The 11,783-nt window shown below is 44.6% G+C and overlaps 1 protein-coding gene across 1 annotated transcript in view; it reads right to left on the reverse strand.

Annotated features, from left to right (window-relative positions):
• The window catches only part of nid1a (nidogen 1a), a 107,681-nt gene extending 99,529 nt beyond the window's left edge, over positions 1 to 8,152 (reverse strand). The window contains exons 1-3 of the mRNA XM_048597089.1: positions 7,855 to 8,152; positions 6,202 to 6,501; positions 1,171 to 1,412 (exon numbers count right to left, since the gene is read on the reverse strand). Of these exons, the coding sequence (XP_048453046.1) occupies positions 1,171 to 1,412; positions 6,202 to 6,501; positions 7,855 to 8,055 (743 nt within the window). The 5' untranslated portion in view covers positions 8,056 to 8,152. The remainder of the gene's footprint in view (positions 1 to 1,170; positions 1,413 to 6,201; positions 6,502 to 7,854) is intronic.
• Positions 8,153 to 11,783: the final 3,631 nt, after the last annotated feature.

Below are 11,783 nucleotides of genomic sequence, written 5' to 3' on the forward strand. Positions count from 1 at the left end.
AAGTATTTTAAAATCACTGCAACTCTTGCCATCCCATCAACAGGAAAGGCAACAGAAACAGTTGTGTGTGCACTAGTGATTGTGTTGTAAACTGAATACACAACAGTTCCTGACAACTTTCTGGTTGTCAGCAGGAGTCTTATCATTGAATGAAAGGTCTGGTAACCTCATCTCTAACTCTATGTACTGTTCCTGCTTGAATAATGATTTAAACAGTGAAGATCAGCACTGTCCTTCCTACATATCACAGCTGCATAAAGTATACATTTTATGCATATATAGTTATCACAACTCTCAACTCAAGTTTGGCCAAGCCATGAAATATCACCAACAAAATAAGTCTATATACAAGATATGCAGATGTTCAATTGTAAAGATGCCAAACGCACTACACATCAAATGTAAATTATACACTGAGGAACAGTTTGGTCATTTAGCTCTTCATGTCTGTTCTGCTATTCAATTAGATCATGGTTTCTTAACTCTAATTACTAGCCTCGGCACCTTTTTCTAACTAAAATATATTAGAAATTCCAGCTTTGAAATTTTCAACCAAACCTCAAGCCTGTGCAGTTTTTTAGGTGACAGACTTTCATGACACTTTGAGGGGTTGAAAATGCCAGCCCTAAATTGCAAAGTTTTACGATTCCCATGTTCTGGGCTTTCCCAGTCAGAGGAAATAGTTTGTATCTTCCCATTCAAATCCTTAGTCACCTTAAAATGTCTCAGTGAAATCACTTTCTAATCTTATAACCATGAGGGAACAATGCAACATGTTCTTCAAACGGAAGCTGTCAAACATAGAAAACCAAAGTCAATAAGCTTCCCTGACCACAGTAAACAGGATTTGATGGTTAGAACACATTTTCTGTAGAGATTATGATATATTCAAAAAAGTGCCAAAAATATTCTACATGAGAACACAGAACAGCAACAATTTTCTTCTCTCAGGGTAGACATCACAACAGGATAGAATCATGGAATTCTACAGCACCAAAAGAGCACATTCAGCCCATTATGTTATATCTACTGAGCTATTTAATTCAGACCAATGTTCCTTCTCAAGGGCCTGGAAGTTTCTCCTTTACAAACATTTGTCCAATTTCTGGACGACAGAAGAAACAAAAGTTAAAAAACATTTCAGATTAAGAAGTGTTAAAATTTGCTTACTGGTAAAGGTTTTTAACAGATTGTTCGCTGCTCGATGTAACTGCATACGACGGTCCCTCAAGCGTAAATAGCACGAAACTGCTTTCCCCTCTGCTGAAGCCTACTCGAGCTGGTAATTCTAAGTCAATGTTATTCGCCGATTTGGAACGTGTTCCATAAAATTGCAAGCCATCTTCAGGGTACAGCAGAATAGCATAGGAGCTGGATTCATCAGAAGCCAATATCACTTGGAAGGTGTTTTTCTGATAACGCAAAAAGCCATCAACAGATCATTCTACATGTAGGAATTTACAACATATGGATCAGCTATGGCTCAGTGTGAATACTCTGACCCGAGTCAGGTAGACATTGTTTCAATCTACACCCCAGCAACTTGATACATTTACTCCAGACCAATAACTCCAGACTCCAATGCATTGCTGGAGGTGCTGAATTTTGGAGGAGACATTAAATCAAAGAGTCAGAACGGATCCCATTGCAGTATTTCAAAGACCTGGGAGTTGTCACTGGTGTCCTGGTCAATTTATTCCATAATTAACACTCAAATCAGTGATCCAGTGATTACAATATTGCTTTTTGTAGGAGCTTCCACAAAAATCAAGAGAAACAGGGAGAAAATTACTTATTTTTCACCACCTGTTTTAAAGCCACACCTCCCAGCACCAATGCACAATGGCAGCAGTATGTACAGGATGCACTGCGACAACTCACCGAGAGTCCTTGGATAGTACCTTCTAAACCCAATATCTCTACCATTAAGAAGGACAAGGGCAGCAGATACACAGGAACAACGTCACCTGCATGTTCCGCTCCAACCCCCACATCAGGTTAACTAGGAACTATATCATTGACTCAGTGACAGGGAAGGAACAAAGTCTTTGAACTTCCTTCTCACATGGGCTGCAGCAGGTCAAAAAAGCTGCTCATCTCCACCTTCTCAAAGGCAATTAAAGATGGGAAATAAACATCATCCTAGCCAGTGACATCTACTACCACAGAATGAGTTTTACAGGCAAGAAGACAACAGGAGAAAGACAATAGGTGGAGTCAGTGATCGTTCCAAGCGTACATTTTGAACAAACCTTATGGATGACTATGTTGGGACAGTTTATAGCACTGTTTTCCAATATTTATCCCCAACATCCACCATCCCCCCCATCCCCGCACCCCCCCAAACCCCGTGACCCCATTTCATGGCTTGAAAATTGTCACAACATGTCTGTGAGAAGTGTCAGAGTGGGCATGCAGGGGAAGAGATCAAGGAGAGCAGGAGACAGGGAAGAAGGGCCTGAGTAAAGTGGAGGGGCTGCAGTGTAGAGCTATACAGCAACAATGGCTGTCTTTGAAGTCATGACTCAATAACTTCAGCTCCTAAACTCATCTGGGGTCCCGACCCCCATTTCCGAATCCCTGGTTTATTGTCTGAAATGGCAAAAATAATGAGAATCTCGGATTTAAAATACTCCTATTTTGTTTAATACAGGAGACCGATTTTAGTAATGTATAAAACGTATCAGCATTTACCTCACACCCCCAGAAAAAAAACCTACTACTGGGAAAAAATACTTTTTCATAATGTAGGACAATTGACATATTTGCACAGAACTGTCAACAGGTACATTATCCTAATTTGTCACACGCCAGTACCAAACAGGCTGATCAGTGCGGAAGGAAATGCAAGGCCCCGGATCAAAATCAGAAACTGCTGGAAAAACTCAGCAAGTCTGGCAGCATCTGTGGAGAGAAAGCAGAGTTAATGTTTCAGGTCCAGTGACCCTTCTTCAGAACTGATTGTAGCTAGGAAAAGGTTGGTGTATATGCTAGAGAAGGGGTGGGGGAGGAGGGGAAAAAAAAGTAAACGATAGATGGAAATAGAACCCTGACAGACAGAAAAACAGTTGAGCAGAGAAAGGAATGGGTAAAGGTCAGCCTGGGAGAATGAATAGCTCCCAATAGGTTGTTTGTGGCTTATGATGACAGGGCCTGGTGTGTCAGGGTTGGGATAAGGACGTGAGAGAAGGTGCCCAGTTCCTAAAATTATCCAAGTCGATATGGAGACCAGGAGGTTGCAGAGTCCCCAAGTGGAAGATGAGATGCTGTTCTTCCAGCTTGTGCGAAGCTTCAGTGGAGCACTGCAACAAGCCTGAGACAGAGATGTTGGCCAGGGAAAACAATGGTGTGTTGAGTGGCGAGTGACCGGAAGCTTGGGGTCAGTTCTGGAGACAGGATGTAGGTGTTCTGTAAAGCAATCGCCCAGTATGTGCTTCGTTTCACCAAAGTAGAAGAGACTACAGTGAGAACAGCAAATACAGCAGACTAGATTGATGAAGTGCAGGTTAATCGCTACTTCACAAGGCTGACTAGGCAGGGGAGGAAAATGTATCTGCTGGTGGCATCCCGCCGGAGGTGGCAGAAATGGCTGCTAACAATCCTTTGTATGGGAATGCTGGTGGGATGGTAGGTGAGGACAAGGGGGACCCTATCATTGTTGTGAGAGGGAGGACAGGGAGTGAGGACCGAAGTGCGGGAGGTGGGTCGGACACGGCTGAGGGCACTCTCAACCATGATGATGCGGAATCCACAGCTGAGGAAAAAGGTGGACATTTCAGAGGCCCCCTTGTCGAAGTTGGCATCATCGGAACAGATGCAAGGGAGATGGAGGAACTGGGAGGATGGAATAGACTCTTTACAGGAGTCAGGGTGTAAGGATGTACAGTCAAGGTAACTGTGGAAGTCAGTGGGATTGTAGTGGATATTGGTGGCCAGCCTGTCCCCAGAAATGGAAACAGAGATTTCAAGGAAGGGAAGGGAGGAGACAGAGATGGACCAGGTGAAGGTGAAAGCAGGGTGGAAATTAGAAGTGAAATTGATTAATTTTTCAAGTTCCAGATAAGAGAGGTAAGCAGTACCGATGATGACATCGATTTACTGGAGAAGGAGTTGTAGATGGAGGCCAGAATAGGATTGGAACAAGGAATGTTCCATGTACCCCACAAACAGACAGGCATACCTGGGGCCAATGAGAGGGCCCACGGCCACCCTTTGGACCTGATGAAAGCGAGAGGAGATAAAAGAGAAGTTGCTCAAAGTGAGGACGAAATTGGCCAGGCTGAGGAGAGTGGTGGTGGATGGGGACAATTCAGACCTTTTCTCCAGGAAGAAGTGGACAGCTTTTGACGAGTGGATAAGACTTTCCTGATGGAGGATGTAAGTGTAAAGGGATTAGACGTCAATGGTGAAGGGTAGGCAGCTGGAGCCCGTAAACTGGAAATTCTGAAACGGATGTAAATTGTTAGCAGAATCGCAGATGTAAGTGGGAAAAGACTGGATAGGCGAGAGAAAAAAATCAAGTCAAAGTAAGACGAGAGGTGTTTTGTGGAGCAGGAGCAGGCAGAAACAATGGGTCTGCCTGGGCAGACTTGTTGTGGATTTTAGGAAAGGGTTAGAAATGGGCTGTGCAAGATTAGGACACTATGAGCTTGGAGGCAGTGGGGGTGGAATGGGGGAGAAATTACTGGATGAAATGAGATTAGTGAGCATTGAGGGCACAATGGCCTGGTGTTTCATGGAAGGGTCATGGTCCAGAAGGAGCTGTTTGACAACTAGCGCTTTGCCTCCACAATGTAGAGGTCAGACCACCAGACACCACCCTTGTCAGCAGGCTTGATTACAAAGTCAGGGTTGGATTGGAGAGCACGGAGTGCAGTCAGTTCAGGGGGAGATAGGCTCAAATGGGTAAGGGGGCAGGGCAGAGAAATTGAGGTGACCATGTCACATTGATAGTTCGCGATGAGAGCAGGTTGAGAGCAGGTAAACAACCAGAGGGAAGGGTCCAAGTGGAGGGAGAGTGCTGGAGATGGACAAAGGGGTCTGTGGGACAGGAGAGGACAATTATCCAAATAAGGAGGTGAAGGCAATGGAAGGAGAGTTCAACATCATGTCGTGCCCAAAATTCATTGAGGTGGGGGCACAGAGGGATAAAACTGAGAGTTTTGCTGTGTACAGAAAGTTCAGCATTGGAGAGTGCAAGGTCAGAAAGAATAGTAAATACTTGACAAGAGATGGAGTTGGGAGAGGGGATGGAGTCAGAGGGAAGGGGCGGGAAGGAAGTTTTTAGAGGGGTGCGGGTATCTCTTGTGTTCCTTATTGCCTAAAAGGAAATGAAAATGTTAATTATCAGAATGTCGAGTTACCTAGAGGATGAAGTGGAACTAGGGAAGCAGGGCAGCTCTGAGCCAGTGTGAGGTGGTATTGATCAAGAGCGCGAGAATGGGCAAGAGAGTACGCGAAGCGGGCAAGAGGGCAGGCAAGAGGGGGTGAGAGGGGGCACGAGAGCGGGCAGGCGAGGGCACGATAGAAAGGGCACGAGAGAGAGCAAGAGCACGAGAGAGAACGCGAAAGCACGAGAACGCGAAAGCACGAGAGAACGTGACAGCGAATGCGAGCGAAAGCAAAAGCGAAAGAACGAGAGCGAGCAAAAGCACGAGAGCGAAAGCGCGAACGAGAGACAGCGAGAGAGCGAAAGCGCAAGAGCAAGCGCGAGACAGCGAGCATATGGCGACACATGGCACTGAGTGTGGATCTCAGCATCTGCTGTGAACAGCTGTCTGAGGAAAGTCTCAGGATTGTACACTAATTTGCTCCCCCTCTTTTGAAGAAGTCAATTTTATCAGTAGTTACAAAAGCAATGGTACAGTATTCCAAGTGATCTCTGCTTTACCATAATCCAAATTCTGAACATTAGGGGTTCACCTTAGTAATAGAAGGGAACTTGCTAAGGTGCAATGGTGACCTCGCCCAAATATCAGCACATACATACACCAGGAGCCAGTGGACATCCTCGAGGAATGTGCCATATCATTTTAACTTCCCCTCCCTAGCCTAGGGCATTTATTGCAAATGTGACCCTTTTCCTGGATCATTAGCTAACTCAGCAAATGACAGGATTTACTTCAAGTATGAAACCCAGTAAATAACTTCTCACTCTGACTTCCCAGTTATTTCACTCTAAGATAGCACCAACCTTATTACCTTATTCTGTGGTTGGTCTCCTCGTCTGAGCTCCTCATGAGCAGTCACATTGGTCCAAGTGGCAATGAAAACATTGCCTGGTTTGAAGTTTAGTTCAGTGAAGCCTTTGTTTATCATCAGTGCAGCACGGTGGAGGATTTGTGGTGACGAATCCTGCCTGTAGTAGATCTTCCCCACTTCATCAGAAGTGTCCAGATCAGCCAGAAATGCCGCAATTGCACCAAATCTTAGTGGGAAAGTATCGACATAATTCACTTCTCTCGGAGGTTTGCTGATGGTAATGATTCCGTTTGTGTTCACCTTAATACACACAACAGATAGCAGGTATGATTTTTAAAAATTAAATACATATAGGTTTTAAAATCCAAAGTAAAAACCAATTCTTTTTGTGCTCTACCAACCTAATCACAAGTGAGATCACAGGCACCAGAAACAAGAGATCACTCAGCCCTTCCATTCAGTACTGCCACTCAAATACAGTCTGACTGGTCTGTGTCTCAGGTCCACAATATCTCCTGATATCCGTTCACACACGCAAAAAAAAAATTACTCGCAGCTCTTGTAAATTTCCTGCTCACTCCTGTATATAGACCATTTCTGACAAAATATGTCCCAGCTTGGTACAACCTAATTTCATTTTTGAACAAGTTATCTCGAAGATTATGTCCCTAAGCCTGATCTCCTCCACGCCACTCACCCGCCTCCCCACCCCACCCCAAGAGAAAATAAACCCCGCCAATACACCCTCTTTAGAAACATCGCAATAAAAAAAACACTCGATCTTATGAACTACAGTGTGGGACACAGAAGGTCAGGCAGCATCAGAGGAGCAGGAAAGTCGACGTTTCGGGTTTACACCCTGCTCCGCTGGTGCTGCCTGACCTGTTGTGTTCCACACTATATCGGCTCTGACTCCAGCATCTGCAGTTCTTGCTATCTCCCGATTTTCCGAACTGCTGGACTGAAGGATACAGCCAGATTAAACCTGATTTTGTCCAATCACCTGCAATATTCACAGCAAACACACACAACAAAAAAACCCACTGGCGGGAGTCAAATTGCCTGACTTCAGTCTCGAGAAGAAACTTTCCACTCAAACAGGACCAACCGGCTGTTAAACCAGGTCAAGAAAACCAGATTGAAAAAGAAAACACACGAGACGCTGACGATCGAAGAAACACAGAAAATGTTGAAAATAAACAAATTCCTCCGCCGACCACCTAAAATGTGGTATGGTTTAGTTTCAGATGTGGGTCGTTCCCGATTCACTTAATTTTCTAGATGGCCATTTCAACATGTGCAGAACTGCTCGAATATACATCTGCCTTCACACAACTTAATCTGCTGTAGCATGAAAACTAAACCAACGAAGATTATGGTTGTTGTTAACCGAAAAGTCTTTGAAAGTTAACGGTTGAAATTCCAATTTAAATTAACATACTTATTAATCATTAGATGGTAGGAATAAATAGATTTTTTTCGCCCTCGCCCTGGAACCACTGACAAAACAAATATTAAAACATTTGATCAACAGTTTCTCACAGGAATAAAATCCTTCCTCCCGCTCCCCATAAAAAAAATTTCACCCCAGCAAATTTGGGAAGATGTTTGTTGTTAACTTTTCTCTGGATGACCAAGTTACCAGGTACTTACATAAAGGTTTTTAACAGTTCTGTCGAATAGATGCAGCGTTTGGGCCAAACTGACCGACTCCGAAGTGACATCGTCCCCGGGGGTCAGCAGCTTGTCCCCAGCGCCCTCCCCATGAGGGTAAAGCTCCCCTAAGGACAGACCGCTCACAGCAGCCGCCTGAAGCAGGAGGGCCAGCAACCACACACTCCCCATCCGCAACATGTCCACAATCCAGGCCGCTCCAGGACCCACTGTCTGCCCGCTCCCACTCCCCTCAGCAAGCAGCTCCAGGCCAGCCCCAGTAAATCAGTGCAACGCCCAATCACCAACACTCACTCGCCCAGCTCAGCCTGAACGACAGTTTAGCCCAGCCCAATCCAGCCCGCTTCCGCCTCAACCTCTCGGGAACCGCCTTTGGCTCATCGAAGACCCCACGTTCAGTTATTCTCAAACTCTAGTCTCTGGGACATACAATCTCACACTCACTCTGTCGTGCGTATAATCATATTAATTCAAATCATTCACAGACACATTTGCATTATTATATTTATTTTTAACCTGATTTATAAAGGTATTAGAACTTCAGAAGTCCACAAATATAATTTTATGTATCTTCTATACTGCCCTCCAGTTTAAAGAATAAACTAATATTCAGTTGAAACATACAACCAAGCAAACATAGTTTTAACTCTTTTCTCTCAAGCAGGAAGAGTGTCCTGCAGTCAGCATCACAGTGAAGAAGTCTAGGGAAAGTGAGCAAGCTGTGAGGTACTCAACTTTGTGCAGTGCCCAGTATCATAGTTTATGAGGTTTCACTGATGCGTGAGCATTTCCTAAAGTATGTCCGTTATGTTTTTACCCTCCTTATTGCAGATGCTCATGATGACAACAGTACCAAGCAGAAGATGTAAGGTGATCCACATAAAGGGATGTAAATAACACACAAACATCGTTATTGCAGTTTCAATCTGTGGGTGGTCAGCAAGCTTACCAATGAGATCTGGAGGCTGGCAAGGCAGTCCACTTTCTGCTGCCTTGTTTGTGTGTTGCATAGAACCTTTTGCCAAGTCCATCAGAAAGGATGCGAGCCTGAGAAGGGTAACTATTCCAGGCAGGGAGGCCTGCAGGTCAGAGCCTCCCTGTATGTGGATGACTTTGCTGTTTTCTGCTTGGATTTGCTGTCAGTGCGCAGACTCATGAGCAACTGCGACCAGTTCAAATTGGCTTCCGGAGCCAAGATAAACCAAGGCAAGCAGGAGGCCATGTTTTTAGGGAACTGGGCCAACTGATCCTCTACACCCTTCACTGCCCGGGAACAGATGATCTGAAGGTGCTGGGAATACAGTTCAGAGGGGCCAGAGCATACACCAAAACTTGGGAGCAGGGTATCATCAAGGTGAGGCAGAAAATGAGCAAAAGGGAGCACTGCTCTCATTCTGATGACCACCTTTGTGTGTGGCTGAATCAAACTGTTTGTAGATCTTCAGTGTGCAAACACCAAGTGTCACTATGTACTGATGATACCCACAGTATTGCAAAGGATGGGTCTGGCCATGTTGCTACGGAATGCTCCAAGTAATTGGACTATTGTGTGTCACCTGTCATTCATGGAAAAATTTGCAAAGTAAAACTCCTTTGACCACAAGTCCATCAGAAAGTGGTCAGCATGTAGTATCCTCAACATCCGGCAGGAAAAGGAGAGGGTTGATCCTATCAGGTTGTTCCCTGAGCAGACTGTCAAAGTCATTTGGCAGAATATTTCATCGCCAGAACTTTCCGACAAGCACCAAGACGTAGCTTGGCTGGTGGTGAGAAGGGCACTGCCCATCAGATCCTTCATTTATGCCCGGTCTTTGTTCACCATCTCATGCTGCTCTTGAAGCACTGCACTGGTGAAAGAACCTGTCACTCATCTCCTTATGGAATGTGCCTTTGTGAAGAAGGTCTGGAGACCAATGCAGTATTTTTTATGGAGGTTCATCCCAAGCAGTTCTGTGACACAGGGCTTTGTGGTGTACAGTCTGTTCCCAGAATACATACTGAGACAAACATTGACTGTGCCTGATGGACCATCAACTTGATCAAACTTGCTGGTCTTCCAGTATAGAGTTGACCTCAACCAAGTGTTGCAGCATGGCATATTCTAAGGGCCAGCACTATGTGCTGAGGGTTCAGAAAAGATTTACCAGGATGTTGCTGGGACTGGAGGGTTTGAATGATAAAGGTTGGCTGGATAGGCTAAGATTTTTTTCACTGGAGCAGAAGAGGTTGAGGGGTAACTTTATAGATGTTTATAAAATCATGGAGGGCATAGATATGATGAACAGCAAGGGTATTTTCCCCAGTGTGGGGGAGTTCAAAACTAGGGGACATATTTTTAAGGTGAGAGGCAAAAGTTTTACAAAGGACACAAGGGCAACAATTTTACGCAGAGAGTAGTTCATTTATGGAATGAACTGCAAGAGGAAGTAGTGGATGTAGCTACAGTTAGAACATTTAAAAGATATTTGGATAAGAACATGAATAGGAAAGGTTTGGTGGGATACGGGCTAAACGCAGGCAAGTGGGACATGTTTGGTTTGGAACATGGTTAGTGTGGACTAGTTGGACGGAAGGGTCAGTTTCTATGCTGTATGGCTCTTTGACTCTGTAACACGAAGGATGGTGACAGCTGCTACCAAGGCACAGTAGGCAAAGACATCGTCTAAGGTCTTTCTGACAAAGTATAATGAGGGTCCATTCAGTTCTTAGACTGTTCTTATTGCCTCAAAATGAATGTAAATAGTTTCTGCATGAGTAGAAAATATCTTTGTTTTGCAACTGCAAAGAAGCTCTCAGAAATGTTAAGTTCCAATTTTTTTTATCCTTTTCAGAACTGTTTTAGGATTTTTTGTGTGTGCTTATAGATAATTTTTATTTGAATTGATTTGATTTATTTATTGTCACGTGTACCTAATTACAGTGAAAAGCTTTGTTTACGAGCAATATGGACAAATCATAGTAAGCAAGGACATACAGATCATAGGGTGAAAAAAAAACTTACAGCATACAGGTTACATCGCACAGGGTATGCACTAGGCAAGATCAACATTATCAAGATCAGCATTATTTGAAGTTAGAGACTCCATTCATCAGTCTAATAACGACCAGGAAGAAGCTGTTCCAGAACCTGCTGGTGCATGTGTTCAAGTTTCTGTAACTTTTGCCTAATGGAAGAGGTTGTAGCAGAATGTTACCGGGGTGCGATGGGGCTTTGATGATGTTGGCAGCCTTTTACGTACCTTTTACAATGAGCTGTGAAATGGAGTCCATGGATGGAAGGTTGGCTTCTGTGATGGTCTGGGCTGTGCAGACAACCCTTTGTAGTTTCTTATGGTCCTGGATAGAGCAGTTGCCATATCAGGCCATTATATTTCAATGAATAAATTTATGTTTTGCAATAAAAATACGTAATGAACAGCACATCCTGCAGTTGCTATCACAGTGAAATACACTAGGAAGAGTATCCTGCATCGGTATCACGGTGAAGCAGACTGGGGAGAGTATGCTGCAGTCTACATTGCGGTGAAGCAGACTGGGGAGTATATCCTGCAAACGGTATCGCGGTGAAGCAGATGGGGGAGTGTATCCTGCAGTTGGTATCACGGTGAACCAGACTGGGGAGAGTATCCTGCAGTCGGTATCGCGGTGAAGCAGACTGGGGAGTGTATTCTGCAGTTGGTATCATGGTGAACCAGAATGGGGAGACTATCCTGCAGTTGGTATCGCGGTGAAGCAGACTGGGGAGTGTATTCTGCAGTTGGTATCATGGTGAAGCAGAATGGGGAGACTATCCTGCAGTCGGTATCGCGGTGAAGCAGACTGGGGAGTGTATCCTGCAATTGGTATCGTGGTGAAGCAGACTGGGGAGAGTATCCTGCAATCGGTATCGCGGTGAAGCAGACTGGGGA

The sequence above is a fragment of the Rhincodon typus genome, chromosome 5 (assembly GCF_021869965.1).
Source record: "Rhincodon typus isolate 14 chromosome 5, sRhiTyp1.1, whole genome shotgun sequence".
Classification (NCBI taxonomy): domain Eukaryota; kingdom Metazoa; phylum Chordata; class Chondrichthyes; order Orectolobiformes; family Rhincodontidae; genus Rhincodon; species Rhincodon typus.